Source organism: Anguilla anguilla, chromosome 12 (assembly GCF_013347855.1).
Source record: "Anguilla anguilla isolate fAngAng1 chromosome 12, fAngAng1.pri, whole genome shotgun sequence".
Taxonomy (NCBI): domain Eukaryota; kingdom Metazoa; phylum Chordata; class Actinopteri; order Anguilliformes; family Anguillidae; genus Anguilla; species Anguilla anguilla.
The window spans coordinates 16424963-16448896 of record NC_049212.1 but is presented as its reverse complement, the minus strand read 5'-3'; the positions used below and the strand labels follow the sequence as shown (position 1 = coordinate 16448896).

General features: G+C 41.5%; 1 protein-coding gene and 1 long non-coding RNA gene across 2 annotated transcripts; one reads left to right on the top strand and one right to left on the bottom strand.

Moving 5' to 3' along the window:
* Window positions 1-7153: 7153 nt before the first annotated feature.
* sst1.1 (somatostatin 1, tandem duplicate 1) lies at window positions 7154-8804 on the top strand. The gene is made up of 2 exons (XM_035386240.1): window positions 7154-7391; window positions 8230-8804. The coding sequence occupies exons 1-2, from the start codon at window positions 7164-7166 to the stop codon at window positions 8431-8433; spliced, it is 432 nt and encodes a 143-aa protein (XP_035242131.1). The 5' UTR covers window positions 7154-7163; the 3' UTR covers window positions 8434-8804.
* Window positions 8805-9712: 908 nt separating this feature from the next.
* On the bottom strand, window positions 9713-23862 carry LOC118210227. Its single transcript, XR_004761820.1, has 2 exons — window positions 23580-23862; window positions 9713-11850 (listed from the first exon to the last, which is right to left on the bottom strand). It is a non-coding gene; the product is annotated as an uncharacterized LOC118210227 (long non-coding RNA).
* Between the last annotated feature and the right edge of the window lie 72 nt (window positions 23863-23934).

Below are 23934 nucleotides of genomic sequence, written 5' to 3'. Positions count from 1 at the left end.
GTATTTAAACATCAATGGTGTGTGATTCCGGGAGCAGGTGTTCTTTTGAGTGCTGTTCTGTTTCCATGAGCTGGGAATTGAATGGCATGAACACCTCTGCAATTCCACAGACCAGAACGACAGAGCACAGCACACCAGCACTGCATGCACAGACACCAGCTTGGACCAGGCGACCAAAACCGGGCTGTGTTTCTGAAGCTCACCTCCTTGACTTGTTGAGACACGTTTCTCACTAGCGCCACTGCAGTTGGCACCAGTATAAGTGTTTCAGCCACCTGTTTTAATTTAAATCAATGGCAGCAATATGGTCAAAATATGAAGTCAATCATTTTTTTCCACAACAAAAAGCAGTTGCAATAGGTGTTTTTTCTTTGTCTAATCTCTTCCCATATGCCGATTTGTTAATTTTTTGTGCTATTTGAACAAGCGGGTAATATTTTGTGGAGGAATCAGGGACAGTTTGCGTCACTACCGAGTCACTGTATCACATGTGCTTAGTGGACGACTTGATTTCAAGACCCTACTGCGCAGTACCTGGCTCCAATTTGAACAATGACACCCACAAACTACACCTTCCGGGCTTCAAAACCCTTTTCACCACGCCAATAGAGAGTCAATGGGTGACGTTACAATGACTTCGTCAATATTTCCCTATAGTCTATGTTCTATACCAGCTCAAAAGACTCCAGAGCAGACTTATTCTTCATCTACAGACAAGCACTACAGGAAAACACTGCATCATTACTACATTACTACCCATCACCACTACAAACCAGAACTACCCCGCATCACTACAAACCAGCACTACCCATCATCACTACAGACCAGCACTACCTATCATCACTACAGACCAGCTCTACATTGGCTTTAAGTGCCAATCTCATACCTCCCCAGAATAAGTTTGGCAAAAGCAGTGAAATCCAGATTCATAAAACAACTATTTTTTAAGGATGTAATCCCTTCTTAAAGAAGGCAGGTCTATGGTTGGAGGCACTGAATCAAACAGGAAAGCTAAGAATACACCCAGTTAAACAGGGTCATACTAAATCAGCTTCAATCAGGCATGGACAGAAAAACTCAAATCTTCAAGAATCTCCATTTAACTTCATAATCAACAAACTCTGTCATTAGGCTAGTTCACAGGGGAATAATGTGGCTCGAGGAACATAAACTGTGAGACAAACACTGCAGAGCTGTTCTGGATCAAACAAACATTTGCCTTGACTCAGTACTAAATGTTCTGTGAGTCTGTTTCTTCACCAAAACAGTGTGGCAATCACAGAAACCTCAACAATAAATAACACTTAAATTTAACAGAGTTAAGATAATGTTAGTGAATTTTGAATAAATCCAGACTAACAAACTACCAGTGCATGTACTGTACAGCCCAGTAATACAGACCAGGATTATTTGCACCAACAAAAACTACAGGCCAGTACTACAGAACTTTTGCACACAAGCAAAATATACCCCAAAAGCCTTACCCTCGGAAACAAATCATGCTTAAAAGCAGTCATTTTTTCAGCCAATAAAACTCTATCTTTCAAAGCGGTCATTGAAGCCTCCCCAGCTCATCCTGTGGCTCGGAGCGAGGGGACATCACCTGCTATAGTCGCCTGATTACTCCTCACGAAGACAGTCTTTAATAGCAAGAGGGATGCGAGGTGACCTTTAGCATAATTAAAATAATGAGAAGATTGATTTCTATTTGAAAAATGTATTACTGGTGGTATTATTCACAATGTTTCATTTAAACTTTTGTGTCTTTAATTTCTGCAATTAGGCTGAAGATTATGAGAATTTCCCCGGGACAATGAGAGTAATAAGGGTGGGTTACGGCTTGGCTTAAGGCTGTTATTCATCTTCACTGCTGATGAGAGCTCTTCATGAGTCTGCAGAGACCTTGGAGGGGAGACGTTTTCATTGACAGGTTATTGTTGTAAAATAAAATATGTTCTCAACCAAATTAACAAGATTAAAAATGTAGGATTAAAAGTAAAAAAACACTGCTTCATGGATGCTTGTAGTCCCTCATTGGCAATGTATGTGTGTCACAAGTATACTCAGTGGCCACTTTATTAAGTACACCAATCTATTACCAGATAGGACCCCATTTAGCCTCCAGAACAGGCTGTGTCCTTTGCGACTTGGATTCAACAAGGTGCTGGGAACCTTCCTCAGGGATTTCGGTCCACGGTGACTGGATGGCACTCGCGTCCCACCTCATCCCTAAGGTGCTCCACTGGACTGAGATCTCCAGACTGCGCAGGCCATTGGAGTAAACTCAAGTCACTGGCATGTTTGAGGAACTACCCTGAGATGATGCAAGCTTTGCGCATCTCATTATCCTACTGGAAGTATCAATCTGAAAAAGGGGAAGACTGGCCATAAAGGGATGCCTATGGTCACCACGAATGCTTGGGTATGTTGTGGCAGTAAAATGATGCTCAGTTGGTATTAAAGGTCCTAATGTGTTCCTAGAAAAAATTTCCAACACTACTGCACCACCAGCAGCAGCCAGCACCACTGACACAGGGCAGGATGGATCAATGGATTCATGCTGTTCACACAAATTCTGACCCTAACAGCTGCATGTTACAGTATAGCAGAAATCGAGATCTGTCAGACCAGGTGACACATTTCCTGTCTTCAGTCATCTGGGGTTCAATAATCATACGGGGTTCAATGATCATACCATGGTCACAGTCGCTCAGATCACACGTCTTGCCCATTCTGATGTTCGATCAAACAACAAGTAAACCTCTTCACCGTGTTGGCAGGCTTTACACGGTTAAATGCGAGAGTATTGGGACAGTGAGGCAATTTCTGTTGTTTTGTCTCTGTACTCCAGCACAATGGACGTGTAATAAAAGAACACAAGGTTAATGTGCGGACTGTCAGCTTTCATTTGTGGGTATTTACATGCATATCGGGTGTTCCACGCAGGAATTACAGCCCTTTTTATACACAGTCCCCTTTTATACATTTCATACCATAATGAATGGAAACATTTGAAGTTAATGAACTACCATCCAGTGTAAATGATTTTTGAAACGCATAAAATCCACGCTTTTGTTCCGGTTCTTTGTTCTCAAACTTCAGCCTAGTGTCTAGTTTGTTTAAGAACAAAGAAAAAAATCTCATATATTTTATTCACTAAAATTCACAACTCTCAATCACAGCTTAACCTAAAATGATTTATTGACATCTACCATATATTTACAATTAGCATTTGCTGTGCTTGATGACAGTAGTTAAGAAACTAGCAGGATTTGTCCAAATATGAACCTTATAGGAAACGAAGGCAAAAAAATATCCTGAAACAGTTGTTTGTGGCTGATTAGATGAAAAAAAATTGGATCATTTTAATTTAGCGAGCAACCACAGTGCTCAAACATAACCACACATACATAGGCAGTGGACCAGCCAAAACAGCTTCAAGATACTGCTGATAATTATTTTAAGGCAGCTTTGATATGCAATTCCAGGACAGAGAACACCATTAAGGAGAACTCAGGTCACCTGGAAAGCAGATTATATAGTGACAATAAAACACTTTTCAGTTGGCTTTAAAAATAAACAAATCCATGGATTGCATTATCATATCTTGAATGCAATTAGACTGAATAGTAATTAGTATACCATTTGAATTTGCCTTAGAATGTAGAATTGCTTATTATTTTTATGATAAAAACTGGAAAATGACAATGGCAGCGTCCACTGAATTGCAGTAGAGCGGACGTGCTGCAGCCAAGCATGCGTCTGAAGTGAGGCAGTGGGCTTTGTGTTTTTTTAATTTTTTATATAGTGGCGCTGATTCTGAAGGGGGGGGGGGGGGGGGTGGAGGTGGGTGGGTTCACTGCGCTGTGCTGTTCGAGCCGTTCCCAGAAACGGGAGGTACCCCATGGAGCCGCGGAATCAGCGCTGACTCACGCGGCTCGGGGCCCGAAGCCACCTGAGGAACGCGGCCCCTCTCGTCAGATCCGCGGGCTTTGTGTGTCACCGTGACGGCGAGCCGAAGCGTTCGCTGAAAGGGACATAAATGGAAAAGTGAGTAATGCGCGCGCACGCGATGACGGCAGCAAGGTGTGGACGTGGAGGACGGATCTCAGGCCTGTTTTGATGCGATCCAGTGTGTCGCCGTGGAAGCTCATAAATAATTGATGTGAAGGTGGGGGGTGGCCCATGCCGAAAAGAAGACAAGCCAGTAAATTAAACACGCACAACCAGCAGAGAGAATAATTACATATCAGCAGGACTAATGGGTTGTAAAGCTGCTGAGAACACTCTCCAATCTTCTCCCATCTACCCATGAAGCTTTACCAATACATCTCGAATTCTCCTAATAAACCAAAGACGTACTCACATCGTCTTTCATCTCCCCATAGAACCGATGAATACACACTTCCTTCCAAGCTCTCATTGTCCCACATCTATCCATCCAGCTATTCCAGCGCTTGGGTGTTCCCTCAGTCTCCCCACAAACCCTATAAATGTTGCCCTTTTTGTCCCATAACAGCTTCCGTCACAGTGTACTACATGATCAAATATGCTTGGCTTAGTTCACATCTATCTTTCGTGATACATTTCATGAGCACATTCCCAGTGACGGGTGACATCTTTCAAAGAAGACAAAGTACAAAATAGACTAAAGTCTGCGGTCCAACCTGCCATCACTCGTCACTAATCACTGCCCACTCATCACCATCACTCATCACTAGGGCCCAGAGCTTTTTAGAGCCAATCGTTCTCCAGCAGCATGGTGCCAACGCAGCCTTTGTACCACAACACCTGACAATCGTCCACCTATAGTCCTTAAATCATCGCACTTTCCAATTAAAAGATCAAAAGGTGTAAGTAATTCTATGAGAATTCTTTGAGTAGCGCTCAAGGCTAATGATAAATATTGATTTGTGTTATTCAGCCGTACAATAATAGGTCAATAATACATTGTTTACCCAAATGTATCAACTGGGAATTTTTTGCCTTCTTACTTATTGTCTTGTGAAAAAACAGTCTTTCATCCATCTCTGTACAGTCCGGTACACATTTATTCAAGAAGACACTTTTAGATGCAAATACTGTCATCTAATCGTTTCAGTTTATATAATGTGTCAGATTGCACCAAAAACATGATGACTGGTCTCTCTAACTCTATCCAGCCTATCTCCTTAATCTATTAATGAAATAATATTTCTCTTCTTGTTTTCAATGACAGCAGGTATAATAACAAGTAACATTTTTCCATTTAATTAAAGGGTAAAAAAGTTCCCAAAAAACGATCTGTGAAATGTACTGTATTATCTATCAAATCCTTTTCATATACATAATTTAAATTGCACAAACATTTTAATCGAACTACAGTTCTTGAATATATTCCTTTTCATTATTCAAATTAAGTCCTAAACTTAAAAAAAACTAATTTTCAGTTTGTTTGATCAGCAAACATGCAGAGAAACATTTGTTCATACTTTGCTGTCACATCCAGTACTGCAGGGGACCACTTATAACTTCAAATATTCAATTCTCACTTCAACAGCTGGGACCGTCATAATGAAACCACGCTGCAATGCAGTTGGACTGTTAGAAATAATCAATGTAGGTGAAGGCTGGGGCGAGTGCATTCATTTCTGACCACAAATGTCTGCCAAGTGCAAGTTTCTGTTTGGCCCAACCAGAAAAGAACTGATAAACTGAATTATTCTGTAAACTAAAAATGGAAAAAACCATGTCCATCAGACCAACAGAGAGAGAGAGAGAGAGAGAGAGAGAGAGAGGACAGGATGGTGGTAAAGCACTCATCAAAAAACAGAAAGATCTTGTTTGGCCTTCCATATCCACATGCATGCAACTTGACCTCTCCCGCTCTTTAAAGTTGGACCAATTTGTAAATAGAAATATTACTTGTCTAAAACAATTATTTGTGTTTGTGGATAACATTTATTGCAGAGCAGATTCAGCAGCAGTACTGTCTCGTTTCTTATTGAGATGTTCCCCTGAGAGTTCCAGCCTGTTCCTTCATGTTACTAACAGAACTGAGAACTGTTACTAACCAAGTAAGACACAGACTGTAAATAGAAAACATGAACATTATGAACAATGGAAAGCTCATTCACGATTCCTCATTTAAAGTTAAGGGTTTTTTTCCCCCTGACTACAACAACATTTTCATAGGAAAGTAGACTTTTATAATTCAGGAAATATAAGTAACGGGAAGCCCAATCAGGTACCTAATCTGCAGTTTGACTCTTCTCATATCGCTTCCAAAAGATCCACACAAAAATTATAGTTACAATAATACACTTTTACATTATATTATATTCAATGTCTGGGAATGGCTGTCTTAATAGCGTAATTAACAGCTTGTGTGAACTCTTCCAATTTTACAAAGCGACCCATATATCAGCAGAGCTCATATGTAAGAGACGCGTCAGCAGTTTTGCAAAACGCATAACCTCTCATTTTCATCACTACGGCTGAAGTTAATGCGTCACGCGTCACGAGTCATGATAAATAAATTAAATCCAATAAAATCAATTCTCATATTTTTTCCATTTCCCATTATGTTCACGGATTTTATTTTAGTGTCCCCAAACGTTTCAAATCTGTGCCATATCTGACATAATATAATCAGTTCTAAGGGAATAAACCAGAAGACAGGTGTATTTTGTAAGCAAATACAATTTTAGATGGTAAATAATGGTACATTACAAATTCAAAACTAATGATGGACCCTGGCTTACTAGTAGGTCGATTTGGCCTTCCAAGCAGCTTAACAAATACGCACACACACACACACACACACAAGCCTATAGGCACGGGGAGTAATTAATTTCCCGTTTTTAATCAATGGGTATTTCGCTCATAGAAATAAACACGAATTTTCGATCGATATTTACATTAAGATGAAAAGGTTGTGTGAGTACAAGAGACCATCATTTTACATCACTGGACGTATTTTGATTAGTCATTTAGTAACTCGACGACAGAGGAAATGACCATTTATCCGCTTTGTTTTCTTACGGAAACACGCCTCTAATCTGTGGAAAGTTTGTTACTTGAATCAGTGTGGTTAACGCAGCGCGCAGCCCAAGACCCCCCCCTACACCCCCACCTCCTCGCCATCTGACGTCAGACAAATCGTTTAAAAGGCAGATTTTGGAATGTTGAACAGCAGAAGAAGCAACACTGCACCATCTAAAATTATCCAGTTCACTTTGCTAATTGGCAGTTTCTTTTCAACTTCAACAAAGATGCTTTCCACACGCGTCCAGTGCGCACTTGCGCTCCTTTCCCTCGCGCTGACACTCAGCAGCGTGTCTGCAGCACCATCGGACTTGAAGCTCCGCCAGTTGCTCCAAAGATCACTCATCGCGCCTGCTGGAAAACAGGTATTGAATTCAATTTCAAAATGGAAAATGCCAAAACTGAGAGATATAACTACAATTAAATAGTAGCCTGTCGGCTAAATTAATTAAACAACCATAGTCTCGCAACTAATGCGCAAACGGATGATTCTAATTGCTGTACACCGCATCTGAGATAGGTAGAAACATGACATGACTTTCTAAAGAACATATTTAGATTTTATTAGCTATTTTATAGGCCAGGACACAAAATATAAAATGCTAAGTACCGTGCTTGTATGTTCTGAGTCTTCCGCGCTGCAACGGAGAAATATCCATGGTTCCGAGATTACCTAGGCTGAAACTGGAGTTAAGGGTTGCAAGATGCTCCGATTTCCATTGTGAGATGCAGCACGTGAAAGCAAACATGATTGAAATTCCATGGTTGATTAATTGAATATATTTTGTAAATATAAACGTATAACACTTTTATGGAATACCATTGTGGAATTTAAACATAGGAACCAAATGGAAAATTAGACTTTGTTCGATGAAAAAAATAAATATCATGAAAACGCCTTGTTTGATTTTGAAACATGTTAAAGTTAAAACGTTTTAAAGTTTCTTGTGTAGACTAGTTGAATGCACCTTTCTTGTTAGTTGATAAATTGACCTTTTTTACTGAAGATATACAGTCTTCTGTAGGACGTCATTCCATCACTATATCCCATTATTGAATTAAACGTTAATAAACTCTTAATTTTCATGAATATTGGAGAATTTAGCTTACTTTTAAACAGTGTACATGCTACTTACATAGAAATGTAAGTTATTGCTTTTTTGTCAGCAACAAAATTATTAATCCGTGTTATTCTATTTTCAGGAACTTGCCAGATACACCCTCGCAGAACTACTGTCCGAACTCGCGCAGGTAGAGAACGAAGCGCTCGAGTCCGACGATATGTCCCGTGCTGAGCAAGATGAGGTGCATCTGGAGCTGGAACGAGCTGCTGGCCCCGCACTTGCTCCTCGTGAACGCAAAGCTGGATGCAAGAATTTCTTCTGGAAAACGTTTACGTCGTGTTGACTTGTTTCTGTACATATCTGAACCATATGTATCTCTCTTTCTCTCCCTCTCTCGCTCTCTCTCTCTGACTTACTTCATGCGATTTTTCATCTTTGACAAAGTTCAACCGACAACTACCCTTAAAAATAAAAGTATGTAAATACATATAATATAAACTGTGATAATGGTTACTTCACACTGACATTGATAATAGTTTGACTTAAAAATAGTTCGATTTAATTTCAAATATTTAAAAGTTTTTCGCCCGTAAGAATTGTTCAAGAATGTTCTACAAATGTATGAAATTCTGCTTTCAATAGTGGTTTATGTATTCTGGCAGATATACTATTTTTAATTGTTTGTTTCAATAAAATCTACGTTTAAGACTTCAATGTTTTCGGAACACCATGTTAAGAATTTGATTTAGTTGTAGCCTGTCATTAAGGAAATTAGTTCGGTTTACGGTTGGTCATTTTTTTCCGAATATCTGCTGATGGTAAACTGCAGTCATTACACTTTATCAGAAATAAAACATATCAAAACATGTCAATCTCCAGTGGATACGTTTTATATAAATAAATATAATAAAACAAATGTTTACACGGTGTCTATATGACACTTTGCGCTCAGCCTTACCCATCCTATGACGCAGTCTTGAGCCCGTACAATGCAAGCGCTCTTGTCATCCATAAGGATTCTAAAGGAATTGACCAACCAGCAGCGAAGATGATGAGATATTTTTGCATTTGTTACTTTTATGAAAACTCATTCCCACGAGATGAAAGAGGACGAGGGAAAGTTAATTGGATTCTTGATTTACCGAATTTAAGTAGTAGAATAAATAAGGAGCGATGAGAGCGAGAGGACGATGTTTCGGAGTGTGCTTTTGCAGGAGACCAAGAACACCTACAGACATAATACTGTCGTCTAAGCAATGAAATCGCTTCTAAAGAGCAGGACGGTACCCCTTCAACAGTCAAACCAAGGATCTATAACTTCCTATGTTACTGCAGACAAATGCATTTGCGTTGGTTAAATAAAGACCATCCGAACACTTTTGGAAATGGGGATGGATACGTTTCCATCAGTACTGCCCCTGAAATAGCTGCATTTATATATTAAAAAATAATAATTCTGATACTACCAACCAACAGACCTTTAATCTTCTTGATATGAAATGTTACAAAATAAAATTCGGCTTGATTTATAAGTTTGATTTAATTTAAATGAATTTAATTTCTGTGAATATCCCAGTGGCCCATTATAGTAACTCACAGATAGAGCAATCGAGAGAGAGAGAGACTTTGATGCCCCTTTATTAGAACTTCATTATCAATTCAATACATTATTATAAAGAAAAAACAAACAAAAAAATAATAATGATAATAAAGCGACAGAGAGAAAGAGAGGGGGAGAGAGGTAGGAAGGGAGAGAGAGAGGGGGGAGGGAGGGAGTAAAAGAGTGAGATGTGTGCCTACGTGTGTGTTTGTGATGGTGTGCTGCCTGTGCCTGAGACAGCGGGTGCGGGTAAATGCCACTGCAGGTGTGACAGTCCATTCCCATCCGTCTCCAGGATAAACATGGGGAAAGCCAGCTGGTCTTTGAGATTAGCAAATTGTACAGAATGAAAAGTGCTCTTAATAACCCCAGCCCTTATTAAGGGCTTTGGTTAAGAAAGCTCTTAAACAATTAGAATTGTGTGGGTAAGACGTTGTCAGAGGAGGGAGAATTTGTCACTCGTCTTTAACCCTGTCGGTCTGCCGGATGCTGTCGCCTGGAGCACTTGAATCTCTGAGCAGCGAATGAGAGCTGAATAAAAATCTACGTGTGACTACTGTTTCCATCACCATTAGGCCAAATTTACGCAACTTTTAAACATTCATTCATAATGTGCGATTTTCCCAGTGAGAATGGGCTATGGTTAGCCCATATAAAAATGGAACCTTATAAAAATAATAGACCTTTGCAATAAGAAAAAAAAACTGCTTCTCTGGCATTAAGAGTAATTTTAACAATCCATTACCATCTCAGTGATATCTCCGAAAACCTAGGCTGTGGTTACGGCTGGGGTCTGATAAAAACACAAAGGCACATCAGGGTAATAAAAAAGATCGCTCTGGCCATGTGAAGCAGAACTCTGTCACCCATGTGCGAGACTATCTGCACCTCCACTGGGGTGTGCTTTCTGGCCTCTCATCATGACCTTTGGGCTATTTATCTCTCTCTCTCTCTCTCTCTCTCTCTCTCAAACATCTCTGTCAGGTGAAGCACGTATGCTGCCTGCTGGTTATAGGCTGGCCTTAGGCATGACAAAAACTGTATTTAATACTGAAATTAGAGTACTCTATATGAAAAGACAATTCATAAACAATGGCTATAGCTCTTATATAGCCCGGAACTCCAGTAACTCTTCTCTCACAAACACACACACACACACACACACAGTGTCAACCTCTCTCTCTCAATCTCTCTTAGTATCGTCACTATTCCCTCATTTTAACTGAATAATTATTTCTGACATTACATACAAAACACATTTTTTGACATTTAAAACAATTGAGTAATCAGGGGAGTAAAGGTCATCTCAGATTTTTTTTTTGTTTTTTTCTTTTTCAGAGGGAGTGTTTTGCACTTTCCTGTATTTTCTGACTGCAGCTACACCCTTGTTGCTGTGCTGCTCTGAACACAGTACTCTAAATGTGAACAAACAAGACACTACACAACATTAACATACATTTCTACTCATTGCGCTCATCCACACAACCCAGCCTTGTTTTGCACTGTGTCACAACGTCCAGATCCGGATCAGTCAGGAATGCTTATATTTGCCTGCCTGTCCTGCTACAGCTAAAGCAAGAGGCTACACCCATTCAGCTCTGGCCCGACATTGGTGAGATGAGATCCAGTCGGGACAGCAGAGCCACTCATCTTCACTATGAAGTTCTACCCCTCATACAGCATCTTGAACAGTGACACGTCCTAAAGACTCACCTGCTCTAACAATACCAGGATTAATGTACCTAATCTGTGGCACATCTGCCGTCTTTCAGTTGTACATTTGTTTGCAGAGTATCCCCATCATAACCTTGCGTGCTGGAAGTGTGCAGCACTGTGGCACAGTCACAGATTTACCAGGGTGCCCTGAGCTTCAGTGCCATACTGTATTGTAATCAGGCAGACGGGAGGTTTATTGGTGCCAGTGCTGGCTAATGGGGGCAGTAATTTCTGTGTGGAGAGGAGTGGTGAGAGGACTAATTGCTGGGCCTGGGGGTCGCTGGCAGTGAGCCGTGTTGCGATGGAGTGAGAGCACATGACCCAGACTCCAGGACCGTCGGCTGACAGTTATTGCGGTGGTCAGGGCTTGCCCATTGTACTTGCCGAGTAGCCGCCGTGGTGTCGAGTCTTGTCCTTGAACTCCTGAGACCGGAAAGGGTGGACCTATGGGAACATTGAACAGCATTGAGTGCTGCGATCTGGGGATGTATAAAACGAAGAAAAAGATTAGACTGCGTAGGACTGTAATTGTGCGTGTATGTGTGTGTGGATGTGTGTGTGTGTGTGCGTGTGTGTCTGTGTGTGTGTGTGTGTGCGCCGTGCGTGTGTGAGCGCGTGTGCGCACGCATGCATCCATACAGTCACAATAATCACACTAATTTCCCATTTGTTAACACATAATCAGGCTTTGGAACATCTCTTTCACACATTCAGCTTCTGCTCTACAGAAATGACTGACATCTGCTGCACCACTTTAACTGCAATTACAAAGTCCTTTAAATAACCTGGGTTTATTCAGTCCTATTAAAATTGAAGAAAAAAACCAAAAAGAACCAGGAGTACATAACTTATAATCAAATGTTCACATCCAACTTAGTCAACTAAAATGCCAAATCATTTTAAAGCGAGGCATTGATTTGTGTATAAAGCAGCAAATATATCACAGCAAAGGCAGTGCAAGAGGCTTATGTCTTGAGTTTTTCCTCTCGTTCATTCGTACTGAAAAGGATTATTTTAACTGCTTCCTCTTATTACCTGAATATGTGTTGATTTCCCTCTTTCTGTCATGAGGAACTCTGACTGTACTGAATCTATCATCGGCAGTCATTGGTACAGCCTGTATGTGTGTCTAGGCAACGGCTGCGTGTCATCTGTACCCTACCCATCTATTGTGAGGAACGGGCTTCAGAAGAGTGGACCAGGGACAGAATTTAAGTTGAAAAAGTTCAGTATGTGGCTGATTATTCTCTTTATGCTAAAACATATGATATGATATACTGCATAATGAGGAAAACAGACATAATGATGATCCAGACAGCGACATCTTTTTTAAATTGCTTACATTGCATATTATACTGTCATACAAATAATACAAACCATAATATGTATGTAAGGAATATATATTATATTATATATTAGACAAAACAAATTGTTGGGAAAAGTTTATGATGCTGGAAGAATTCCAAAGCCATAAGAATTCCAAAAGAGTGGGTGTAGAGGGCAGAGCATACAGAAATGGGTCATAAGCAGAGCCTTGGGGGACTCCAGAAGAGTAAGGGCAAGAAGAAGTAGGCAGGATGACGCAAGTGTGAGTAAAAGACGCAGAAAAGTTATTTTTCCATGGCACAAATACACTGTCATCTAGTTCTGATTAAAAAATTATGGTTATAACCGTGACTATGATTATGCAGCATAAATTACAACATGGTTCATCTTAATAATGTCAGTTACAAATACACCTTTAAATGATTCACTTGAATGAGAGAGGTAATATTTTGTGTTTGTATGGAAGCAGAGGAACTGGTAAGAAAGGGGATGCTCACAGAGATGATGCACTGGTGCCAAGAGGTTTGCTTTTTCCACCACACTCCTCACATAGAACAACTGAGAGGCTTGGATTTCTAAATGCAACACCTTAAAATCTGCCACTAAAAAGCGACAGTGTGCCGTGTCACAGGTCACTTCACTGGTTTTGCATGTGCTAAAAGGTTTTGCACATGCTGAAGGTCTAAGTAAATCATGCCCTTAAAGTACAATAAGTACAAAAGTGCTCATTTAAGTTTGCTTGGTTTAAGCAACCAAGCATCTAACCAATCTTTAGTTGGCAGAAAATTCCTCGAGGTTAGGGACAATGTTCCAAAGTTTACAATTTTTCTGGTTTCCTGGATGTTCCTTAAAAATTTAGGTCACAAAGAATATTGAAACAAGAATGACCTTGATATGGTATTGTTTGTGATATTCCAGTTAGAAAAAAGACAATATTGCAGAAGGTCATTCATTTTATGACGAAAGTACAACATATCTGACATTTAGATTTGATGTACACTACATTTCCAAAAGTAAAGGGTCATCCGCTCTAACCAGTGGTTTAGGCTATTGCAGCCACACCCATTTCTAACAGGTTCTAACCTGTGTCTATTGTGTGTGAATAATTTTAAAGTGTGTTTGAAGGTCCTAGGTCCATTTCTCTAGGAGCTATTGAAATTGAAAGAATTTATCATCTGTAATTTGTTCAAAAAGCTATTGAAATACCTCATTTGAAATATTCATATAAAATTGCATGAGGTAAAAATGGCCAAATCAAAGGCTTAGAAACCTGTTGCCATTGTTTGTGAAAAATTTAAAAGTGGATTGAGGATCCTAGGTCCATTTCTCTATGAGCTATTGAAATAGAAAGATTTTGTCATCTGTAATTTGTTCAAAAAGCTACTGAAATACCTAATTAGAAATATTCATATAAAATTGCATGAGATAAACATGGACAAAGCAAAGGCTGTGCAACCTGTGTCTATTGTGTGTGAATAATTTAAAAGTGGTATGAAGGTCCTAGGTCCAGAACGGGACCGCCGAGTGCTGAAGTGATAAAAACCATGCCCTCGGTTGCAACGCTCACTACAGAGTCCCAAACCTCTGTCCAAAGTCCACACAAACAAACTTAACAAACTTAAGATTGGCAAAAATAATCTTCCAAGCATGACATTACATCAATCATGGGAATGCTATAATACAAATATAATAAAACTTTAACTGTAACTCAGGTTATCTGTGTTTTTTATTAGGACTTGGATGAAGATCTTATGATGTTTTGCAAAAAAGTACAAACCATCCTAAGGGGTTCACAGACTGTGTCCCAGCAGCGTAGCATAATCTCTATTAATATGGAAATTGCAAGTGCGTCATATTTGTGCAAACAGGCTTGCCAACACAGAAATACGAAATATTAATTCATTCATTTGTTTGATCAGTGGTGAAGAAGAGCGGCGATGATTTCAGCAAGACTCTGCTCCTAACTCCTAACTCTGCAGCAGTAAGGGAGGGGGGACGGTGAGTCTGCACCGGAGGACGTGTCCCTACTGAGGCCCCCCCACCCCCGTCACCACGGACCCCCAGCCCACCCTGGAGAGCGTGCGCAGGCAGAAGCAATCTTCACATGCAGATGGGAGCGAGGCTGGCAGAAATCTCCAGAGCAGGGATGTGGAGACAGCGCCCCCCCCCCCAGAGAGAGTCGCTCTGGAGCTGCCGTAAATGGCCTGTATTAAATGAAGTGAAACACACAGATACTCACGCAATCCAATAAAACAAAGTTAAAAATGGAAATCCACTTCTCCTGAAATGTGACTCATTCACGCAGGCACGGACACAGACACACACACACGCACACACATATATGCAAACGGATGCACACACACACACGCAAACACACATATATACACACACATACATACACATACATACGTACACACACAGACACACACTCACAAACATACATATATACCCACACACAAACACACACACACAAACATGCATACACACACAGCCACGCACACACGTGTGCACACACACACACACACACACACACACACACACAGGTTTCTTCCTCACAGTCACACACTCATGAAAATGTATGCGGCGGCCCTGTGATGAGTTGGTAATGAGGTTATCTCTGCAGAGAGCACTGAGCTCAATCAAACACTCAGCATGTCTAAGTGATGTTTGAGAAACAGTGCGGGCGCACTGGCCCGCGTTCATCTCCGTCATTAATGGGCTAACGGACGCAATCAGGCCGGCCGCGCGGGACCAGCCCCCTTGGGCGAGCAGCAGGGAGCGCTCTCCGCGGTCAGCCTCGCGACGCCGCGTCTCTCGCTCTCATTAAACGCCGTGTTAAAGGAGCGCGCCGCTACGCGCTCTTCTGCTCGCCGGCGTGCACCTGACGCGCAGACTCTCAGACACGCACACACGCTTTCACACATTCATGCCCTCTCATACGCTCACACAGACTCTCTCTCTCTCTCTCTAATTCAACAGGCTTAACCTTTGGTATGAGAAGATATCTTTTTTAAAAAGGAAAATAGCATAAATGAATACCCATTGAATATACTACCATGTTATTTCAACGTTTGTCTCATTTTCGTCCCAATTTGCAATGCCCGGTCATAACTCTAGGCAGGTCCCATCAGAGCGGCCCTCTCCACTGATTCAGCAGGAATGCACACACGTACGTACATCTTCCAAGGCACACAAAGCCAGGCATATCCTGCTACCAAACCATCACCTAAATTTCAGCCAAATTGGATGAACGGCAGTAGAAGAACCTCCAGAACACAATGAGGCAGGGGTTACCATGCCGATTGAACCATCCCTCTTTAGGGGTCTCCATGGCCAATAAAACAGCATTCCGGAACTTTCACCTACAGTCACTGACAATGTCCACACTCTCTCTGAGCTGATCATATTATTTCTCAATACACAAATGCTACATGTTTGGATTTTATAATCCCATTTTAATCCTCACTACCTCACTTTATTTTGTCCTAATCTGGGACTGCCACCTGGTTGTTGAGAAGTGTCGCTCCCACTGCCGGAACGTTCTCAGCCTGAAGAGCGTGTGAGGAGCCGGGGCATTATTTTTACTGAGCAGCGCGACAGCAGAGCTGGGCAGTAAATGCAGCGCAGGAGACTGCAGGCACCTGAGTAACCCCAGGGTTCCCTCTCACACACAGACGGAGGAGCGACGCTGACTGACACACTCACGCGCTGCGCATCCCCATGGCAAAGTTTGGGCCAAGTTATGGGGCAGCCAGCCAGCACTGGTATGGGTAGGATTCTCCGATTCTCTCTCTCTTTCTCTCTCTCCCTCCCTCTCTCTGTCTCTCTCTCTCTCTCTCTCACACACACACACACACACGCACGCACACAGACAGACAGACAGACACACGCACACACAATGCAACATACTGTGAGATGTTGGAGAACTTTCAGAAGGGGCAACACAGTTGTCCCAGAGTTTTCTAAACTACTCGACCCAAACAAATCCATTTGCCTGTATTTACATATCATTTCCACAGCCAATTACCACACACACAATTACTCCAACAGAAAAAGCATAAAATAAGCAAGGCACAAGCACATACAATCACACACACACATGCACACACACACAGACAAATACGCACACGCGCGCACGCATACTCACACACAATGCAACATACCATGAGATGTTGGAGAACTTTCAGAAGGGGCAACAAAGTTGTCCCAGAGCTTTCTAAACTACTCGACCCAAACAAATCCATTTGCCTGTATTTACATATCATTTCCATAGCCAATTATCACTCTTATGTGCAACGCTTTTATGAAAAACGTTGGATGTAAAAATTATTCCACCCTAAACTCTCCTCTGTTTTCAGATACAGCCTGGAAAAGACACTGGTACAGTTACAAAGATCAAAACCAGAGGCTTGTAAATCAAACGCCTTTGAAAATTACAAATACAACTTTTATACAAATTGCACTGGAGGTAACCACCTAGTTTCATGTCTTTTTTAGTAAATGAATTCATCCACACTTTCCACACTTCACCTGCACAGCTGTAAAACTGCCTAATATTATTCATGCAGAGAGCACTGCAGACAAACTGCATGAAGCTTTGATATAGTCACCTGTGAACCGGTGACTGTTTTACATTAAAGAGCTATCAAAGATCAGAGAGGTGCTTCTGTCTCTGCAACAACTGATATCCTGCAGCCCCCTGCTAAGTTGCTAAGGGGTGTTTATGCAGAGACAAGCTGAGAATCCCCATCTAACGTAACCCGGCCTACGCTGGGACGATGAAGCCAAATGTCCCACTTGGTCTTCTGATGATCAGGCTGTAGGTCTCAGAGTCTACCAGCTGAGCCAGTCAGGAGCTCATGGTGTGACTGTGCTTAATTTGTCCTGTTTCTGAAATCTGCAACTGTGAGCTTGCGTGAAGACAAATGCTTTTGACAGAAATACTGGATTTTGAGATACGTACCTTTAATATATTTTGTATATTATAATAATAATTTCATTTTTTGAAAAACATTTGAGATTTTGCAAAGCAAATGACTGGTTTGATTCATTAGGTAACAGCTCCAGGAGCACAGAGGACACTGTTTTCAGAAAGCTGATTAAAGGGTCTAAGAAAAACAGAAGGTATCACACATAAGTGGTTACTCATATGCGCTTGTGTGTGTACAGATTGTGATGAGTCCGTGTTGTGAACTCCAGTGAGACAGCCTGTGTTTAATGTGGTAACAGCCAGGTTATACTGTTTATGTTTGTTGCACAATCAGACATGGAATCTGTGTTTGTGGCACAGACAGTAATGCAGCCTGTGCTGTCTCTGATAGCTTGAAGAAAAATGCTTTGCTACTTTGCTGATCTATAAGATGCACGGAGTGAGAAACTGCGGCAGCAAGGGAAAAAACTCCAGATACCTTTGAAGAAGAGAGGAAGAAAAGAAAGGAGTTCTGCCATCATTTAAAACCAATGCGTTTGAGCAGGAGCCTCCATCAGGGCTTTTGTCAGACGAATAAGAGGGACATTACTTATAATTACTTCCTCTCTACTTCAAGTGAAGCAGGAGTTTTTTCCTTGTCGTCTCTGATAGCCATCAGAGAGCTAATTATTACAGCTCATTAGCATCCTGGCCTACACCTGCTCCTCAGGTGAGTGGAGCATTGCGCTTCACACAAACTGCCATTTAAATGATACAGGGCCCACCAAGGTGACTGCAGGAGCAAAGCTGCTGCTGGGTGGTGGCATGCATAATTAACCCTTTGAAGGGTAGGTTTTCCGGAATGTTTTTTTTTTAATTCTACGTCAGTGTGTTCTAGAACTCCATTACCAGAAGTGATTGTTACATCAGCATTAGAATGTTCAGTTAAGAACACTCTAATCACATAATTGTGATCTCACATCTTAAAGGGCTAAACAAAAATGAAGACTTCCCACTGATGACCAGCTGCACCTGTCACGGGAAGCTTTGCTTTTGCATATGAATGGTGACTGTTCACATTATCCGAGATCTGCCACTTGACCAGACCTACCTTCCGACTTATAGAATTAATTTACTTTATTCATCCAGCAAAAACAAAGTAGTGAAAAACCACAACATGAATGCACTTGGACCACAATCTGAACTGATGGAATGTGACTAGTGTGAGACAGAGGCCATTGATTAGGGACAGAAGGATTATCTTGGCCGTCTGAAGATGCTTGTCTGAGATCGTCGTGGTGATGAGTGCTGAAGTTGCCTGGCGACAATGGGAGGTGGGGGGAATTATGGTGATGCGATAGAGATCGGACACAGTGTCTCTAGGGATTTACGTGAAGATGCTCATGTGAGATTGCCCAAAGTCTCTTTCTTCGTCACCCAATAATCCTTCCTCATTCCGCGAGCACCCCGCCGTTTCTGCGCTTCTCAAGGGGAGGGGGGCGCTAGAGGACACCAGGTCGCATTGCCCTTGAGGGAGAGGAGCGATGGAGGAAGGAAGAGGAGGGGAGGAAGAGGAGCCGAAGCTGGAGGGGCCGGGAGGAAGAGTATCACGCATTGTCTGATTTCCCAGCCTGCAGAAATGGATTTATTCCTGGAGGGACTGAGCGATGGCCTTCCCCAGCAGCACAAAGCCAGCTTTTGTTCAGGGCTTTGTGTGGAGGAGGCCATTAGCAACACAAGAAAGACAAAGTCTCTTAATTCAGGGCACAATAGAGGGCAGGGAAACGGCTTCCATAGATAACAAGCAGGATCCCCCCCCCCACCCCCACCACCACCCCCATTTCATCCATCTGCTCACTACCTGCCCCCTATCCACTGGTCTGTGCACTCCTGTAGTCTGTTTCACACACACACACACACACATACACAGACACATACACACACACACTCATAAAACATAAATGCAGATACACACACATACTAACAAATACGCCCACAGACACACACAAACCCGTTAACATACACACACATGCTCATATACACTCACGCATAAACGCCCATGCTCAAAAACACATGCATACATGCTCACAAACACAGAGAGATGCTCTCTCAATCTCTCCCTCTCTCACACACACACACACACACAATCACACACAGACAGTGAAACACAAACAACATATGAAGAAATGAGCAGTAGGTTTGCACAGTACTGTTTAATTTTCAGTTTGTGAGTTTTTGGGAAGCAAATGAGTGTTTGTTTGGCTTATTACTTTATGAAGAATTGCAGCCGTTGGCAAGCCAGCGATATTAGATGTACAGTGATTAATGAGGAAACTGACTCTGCAGAGCAGTGGAGATGCAGGCACTGATTCTGAAGGGGTGGGGGTGGGGGGGGGTAGTCCAGAGGCTCATCACACTGAGCCCTGAAAACACCACGCAGCTGCAGGCAAATGGCAAGTCAACCAAATGATATCAGAGCACAAACATAGACAATTAAACTCTCTCAAACTTTAACTGAGGGATGAAAGCTAATTAAAGTGTTATTTGGGGGATAAAAAACACTGGGGAGAGATAGACTGTGTATTGACCTATCAGCTGCTCTTATTCCAGGATGATTTACATGGCATGTATCATCCACTTATACACAGCTGTATATTTACTGAAGCAGTTCAGATAAAGCACTTTGCTGAAGGGAAATGCAGCACCTGCCAGACAAACACTAAGGCATCAACTTCCAAACTGTGACTCCATACCGCCCCCCACAGGGGAATGAGGGACAGACAGCGGGATGCACAGAAAGCTATGAGAGTGGGGCACTATGGCAGGTTAATAACGATGCTCTGGATCGGGGTGCTCAATGTTATCTGAAAAGGGTCGGTATTGGTGCAGGTTTTTGTTTTAGCCCAGCAACAGGACACCTGATTGTACGTATCAAGGTCTTCACTGAAGACCGATTAGTGAAGTATTTGAATCAGGTGTCTTGGTGCTGGGCTAAAACAAAACCCTGCAGCCATACAAGCCCTTTTCAGATTAGATTGGACACACCTGCTCTGAAGTGTGAATGTGTGTGTGTGTGTGTGTGTGTGTGTGTGTGTGTGTGTGTGTGTGAGTGCATGCGTGCGTGTGTGTGAGCGTGTACACAATGTGAGTGCAGAGTATGTGCTTACTGTACAGCATGTGCAGGGGGGCTATTGTTCTGTAGCAGTGTAGTCTGAGTGTAGTATGAATATGTGCATTCTGTGTGCATTCTGGGTTTTATAATAGTGAAATTCCATTCAAAGATGTGAAACTCAGTTGGTGGCTTCACTGAACGTCAACCCCTTCCAGGTTTAATAAGGCATAGGTGTCTCCAGTACAGGCAGTACAGTGATATATTTGACAATCATTTATTGTCCAACATGCTAAAATTACTGTATAGTCCTGCAATGGTGTCCGCCTTGTTCACCTGGAAGACCCCAATGCCAATTTTTCTCCTTTCCTTAAACTTATCGATTTCCCCATGTCCTTTTATTTTCTCATACTACGCATATGTTTTCAAGTGGTTTATGAACTTATTGTTTGAAAATCAATAAGATTTATAGAGGATTTATGGCTGTCCCTCACAACATTAATTGCAGCTTCTCATTCAGTTCGAAGAAGTTCAGTATTGAAAAAAATATTTTCTCAGGTAAACAGAAAATAGAAAATTATAAGAACAATAAGCTATCACCAGGAACAATCTGAAGTGCGTCAGAACTCTTGCCCACCTCACACCTGGAGAAACATGACAAGGAAGATACTCCCAGCAGGGGTGATTCACTGCAGAGATAGTAAAGAGCTCCCCCTAGTGGCAATCAGGCGAACTATAAGTGGAGCCCACTCCAGTGTTTTTTTTTACTGATTTTGCCGAGAAGTTGATGAAAAAAGTACGTAAAATGAACGAAAGCCAAAAGCTTTAACCTTGCTGTAATGAAGATGCTTCACCAAAGCGTAACTGCGTAAGTGTGTAACAGATCAGCTCTTCATGACCATGAGCAGGGACATGCAGTCACACAGCCCTGCCTGGAGCAAGCTCTCCTGGGGTCTTATACAAGTGAGAGATAAAAGAGTCAGGACAAATGATGAACTGATGGCATCTGCCTTTTTTTGGCCAATTTCCCTCTCGGGGTCTCTAGCCGGTCAAATACTCACCGCTAACTACGACAAAAATATTGTGTCCGAGCACGGATTTACAGAAATCCATCACTATCTTTTTTGAAACCACGGGGAATGAGGAATGAATAGATCAATGTGAACGGGAGCACCACATGGAGTGACCCAATGGGCTACCGGTCTGTGTCTGGCCTCACATCATAGCTTCAGAGAAGCACCAATCAGAGCGCGTCCTCACATCACAGCCCCATTGCTGCAGCCATTACATTCTGACCTCATATCAAAGTGCCCGAGAAGTTGCAAAACACCACTAATACATGCATAACATAGTCACATTAACACACTGCGGTTGTCTTCTTTATGGAAATTAACAACAAACAAAAAACAGAATTTGAATTTTATATGGAAAAACTGAAATTACATTTGATAAAATGCCCCATATACTCTACTTGAAATGCATTTTAAAATACTAATAATAGTGATAATCTTCGTGTTAAATGGATAATATCACTGGATATCTCTTTGCAGTGATGTGCCACATGGCCAACAACCACATTCTGATTATGCCACAGTGTCTGTGCTTTTCTTTTGGAAGAACTCAAGTAAAAATACTATGAACTGGGAATCAAAATAAGGAATCAACATCAAAAAAATGCAAAAAATAAGTTCTAACAAAAACACAGAAACTTACTCATCACACTATGTCATCACATAATGAAGATTCGCATAGGTTTGAAAAGTGATATTGAGTGCATTGGACAATATTAATATGGATTGGCTCTCACTTGCAAAGTCAATACTCATTCCAAGTTTCCTCAATGGCTCACTTCAAAACTAATTACAAAGACTGACCTTTTAGCAAAAATCTAAGTCCTTCCAGTGTTAAGAAATAATTAAGCAATAATAATAGTAATGTATATTGTTTTTTTGGAATTACTGTGTTACAGCTGAGACATACACTAATGTTTAAGGTGATCTGTGCTGGTACTGTGGTTGGCTAGGTATTGTTCTCTTTAATGTATGACAGCTGGTTATGTGGAGTTGTGTAATGCCCATTCGCCTTCAAAGCACAGTTCCCACTTCTGTGACTACCTCCCTGGACCCAGAAGTAACTCCTTAAGATAGGAGTCGTTTTGAGATGTCAAAAAGCATTGGCGTGATTTTCTAAAGTTGATTGTGGATCTCTAGCTGTAAACAGTACTAAACACACCTGCCGTCATCATTTGCTAATTAAACCCCAACGACAAGAGCCGTGGTGCGTTTCTGAACCGGGTTTCAACCTATCCGTTGTTCTAGACACTATAGTGACATCTACAGTTACGTTCGTGCGTTACACTCTCTCTGACAAAAGGTTGCAATTCGGTCGCCTCAATATATACTACAGGCCTGTGTTTCACGGTCACCTAATAACCACAAAACGATGCAAATTTTGTTTGAGCACTTTACGCATCTTAAAAGTGTTTGGTGTACATATAGACTTATTTTCTGTTGTGGAACTGTGCGTGCGTTTGTATGTGTGCTTAGCCTTTAAAGGACAAATACTCCAATATTTCATTTATATTACACCAATTAATATTAGGAGCACTTTTCAAGGAAACACTGCTGCTTTTCGACACTTTATTCGCAACCGTTGTGTAAATAATAGATTATAGTAGGGTGACATTACTAAAATCACTCTTAATGAACAAAAGTGACAAATTGTAGGGGCATTACGTAGATACAACTAAAAAACAACAATCCCGTTTGCGCTGTTATTGTATGTAATCGTATAACCGTCGTGTTAATGCGGTGCACCACAGCAACTTACCGCTACTTCTGAGGAGCAGACGCCCGGATGGAGGTCAACCAGTGCAACCAGTCTCCAGAGCAACGATGTCGAATTAGCTGGCTATTCCATTTGATGGATAGAACAAAGAGGGAACTTTATATTACAATTGTTAATTTGGAGTCTCGCTTTCGTTATCCAGGGTTATTTAGGTACCTGAACAGGGTACCTGTGAGAATGTGTAATGCAAGGCTGGTTTGTACTATGCATGTTCTACAGAGGGTTCCGAGGTAGTAATAAAACTGAAATATTAACTAGCTATCATCTTCATGGTCTATAAGAAACTAGTATTTAATGTAGCGGTCATGCCTATAACATTTGGACGTAGCCGGCAACC

Coding starts and splice junctions, on each gene's coding strand:
- sst1.1 (XM_035386240.1), top strand. CDS start 7,164: ATGTTGAACAGCAGAAGAAGCAACACTGCACCATCTAAAATTATCCAG. Junction 7,392..8,229: donor TCGCGCCTGCTGGAAAACAG/GTATTGAATTCA, acceptor TTCTATTTTCAG/GAACTTGCCAGATACACCCT.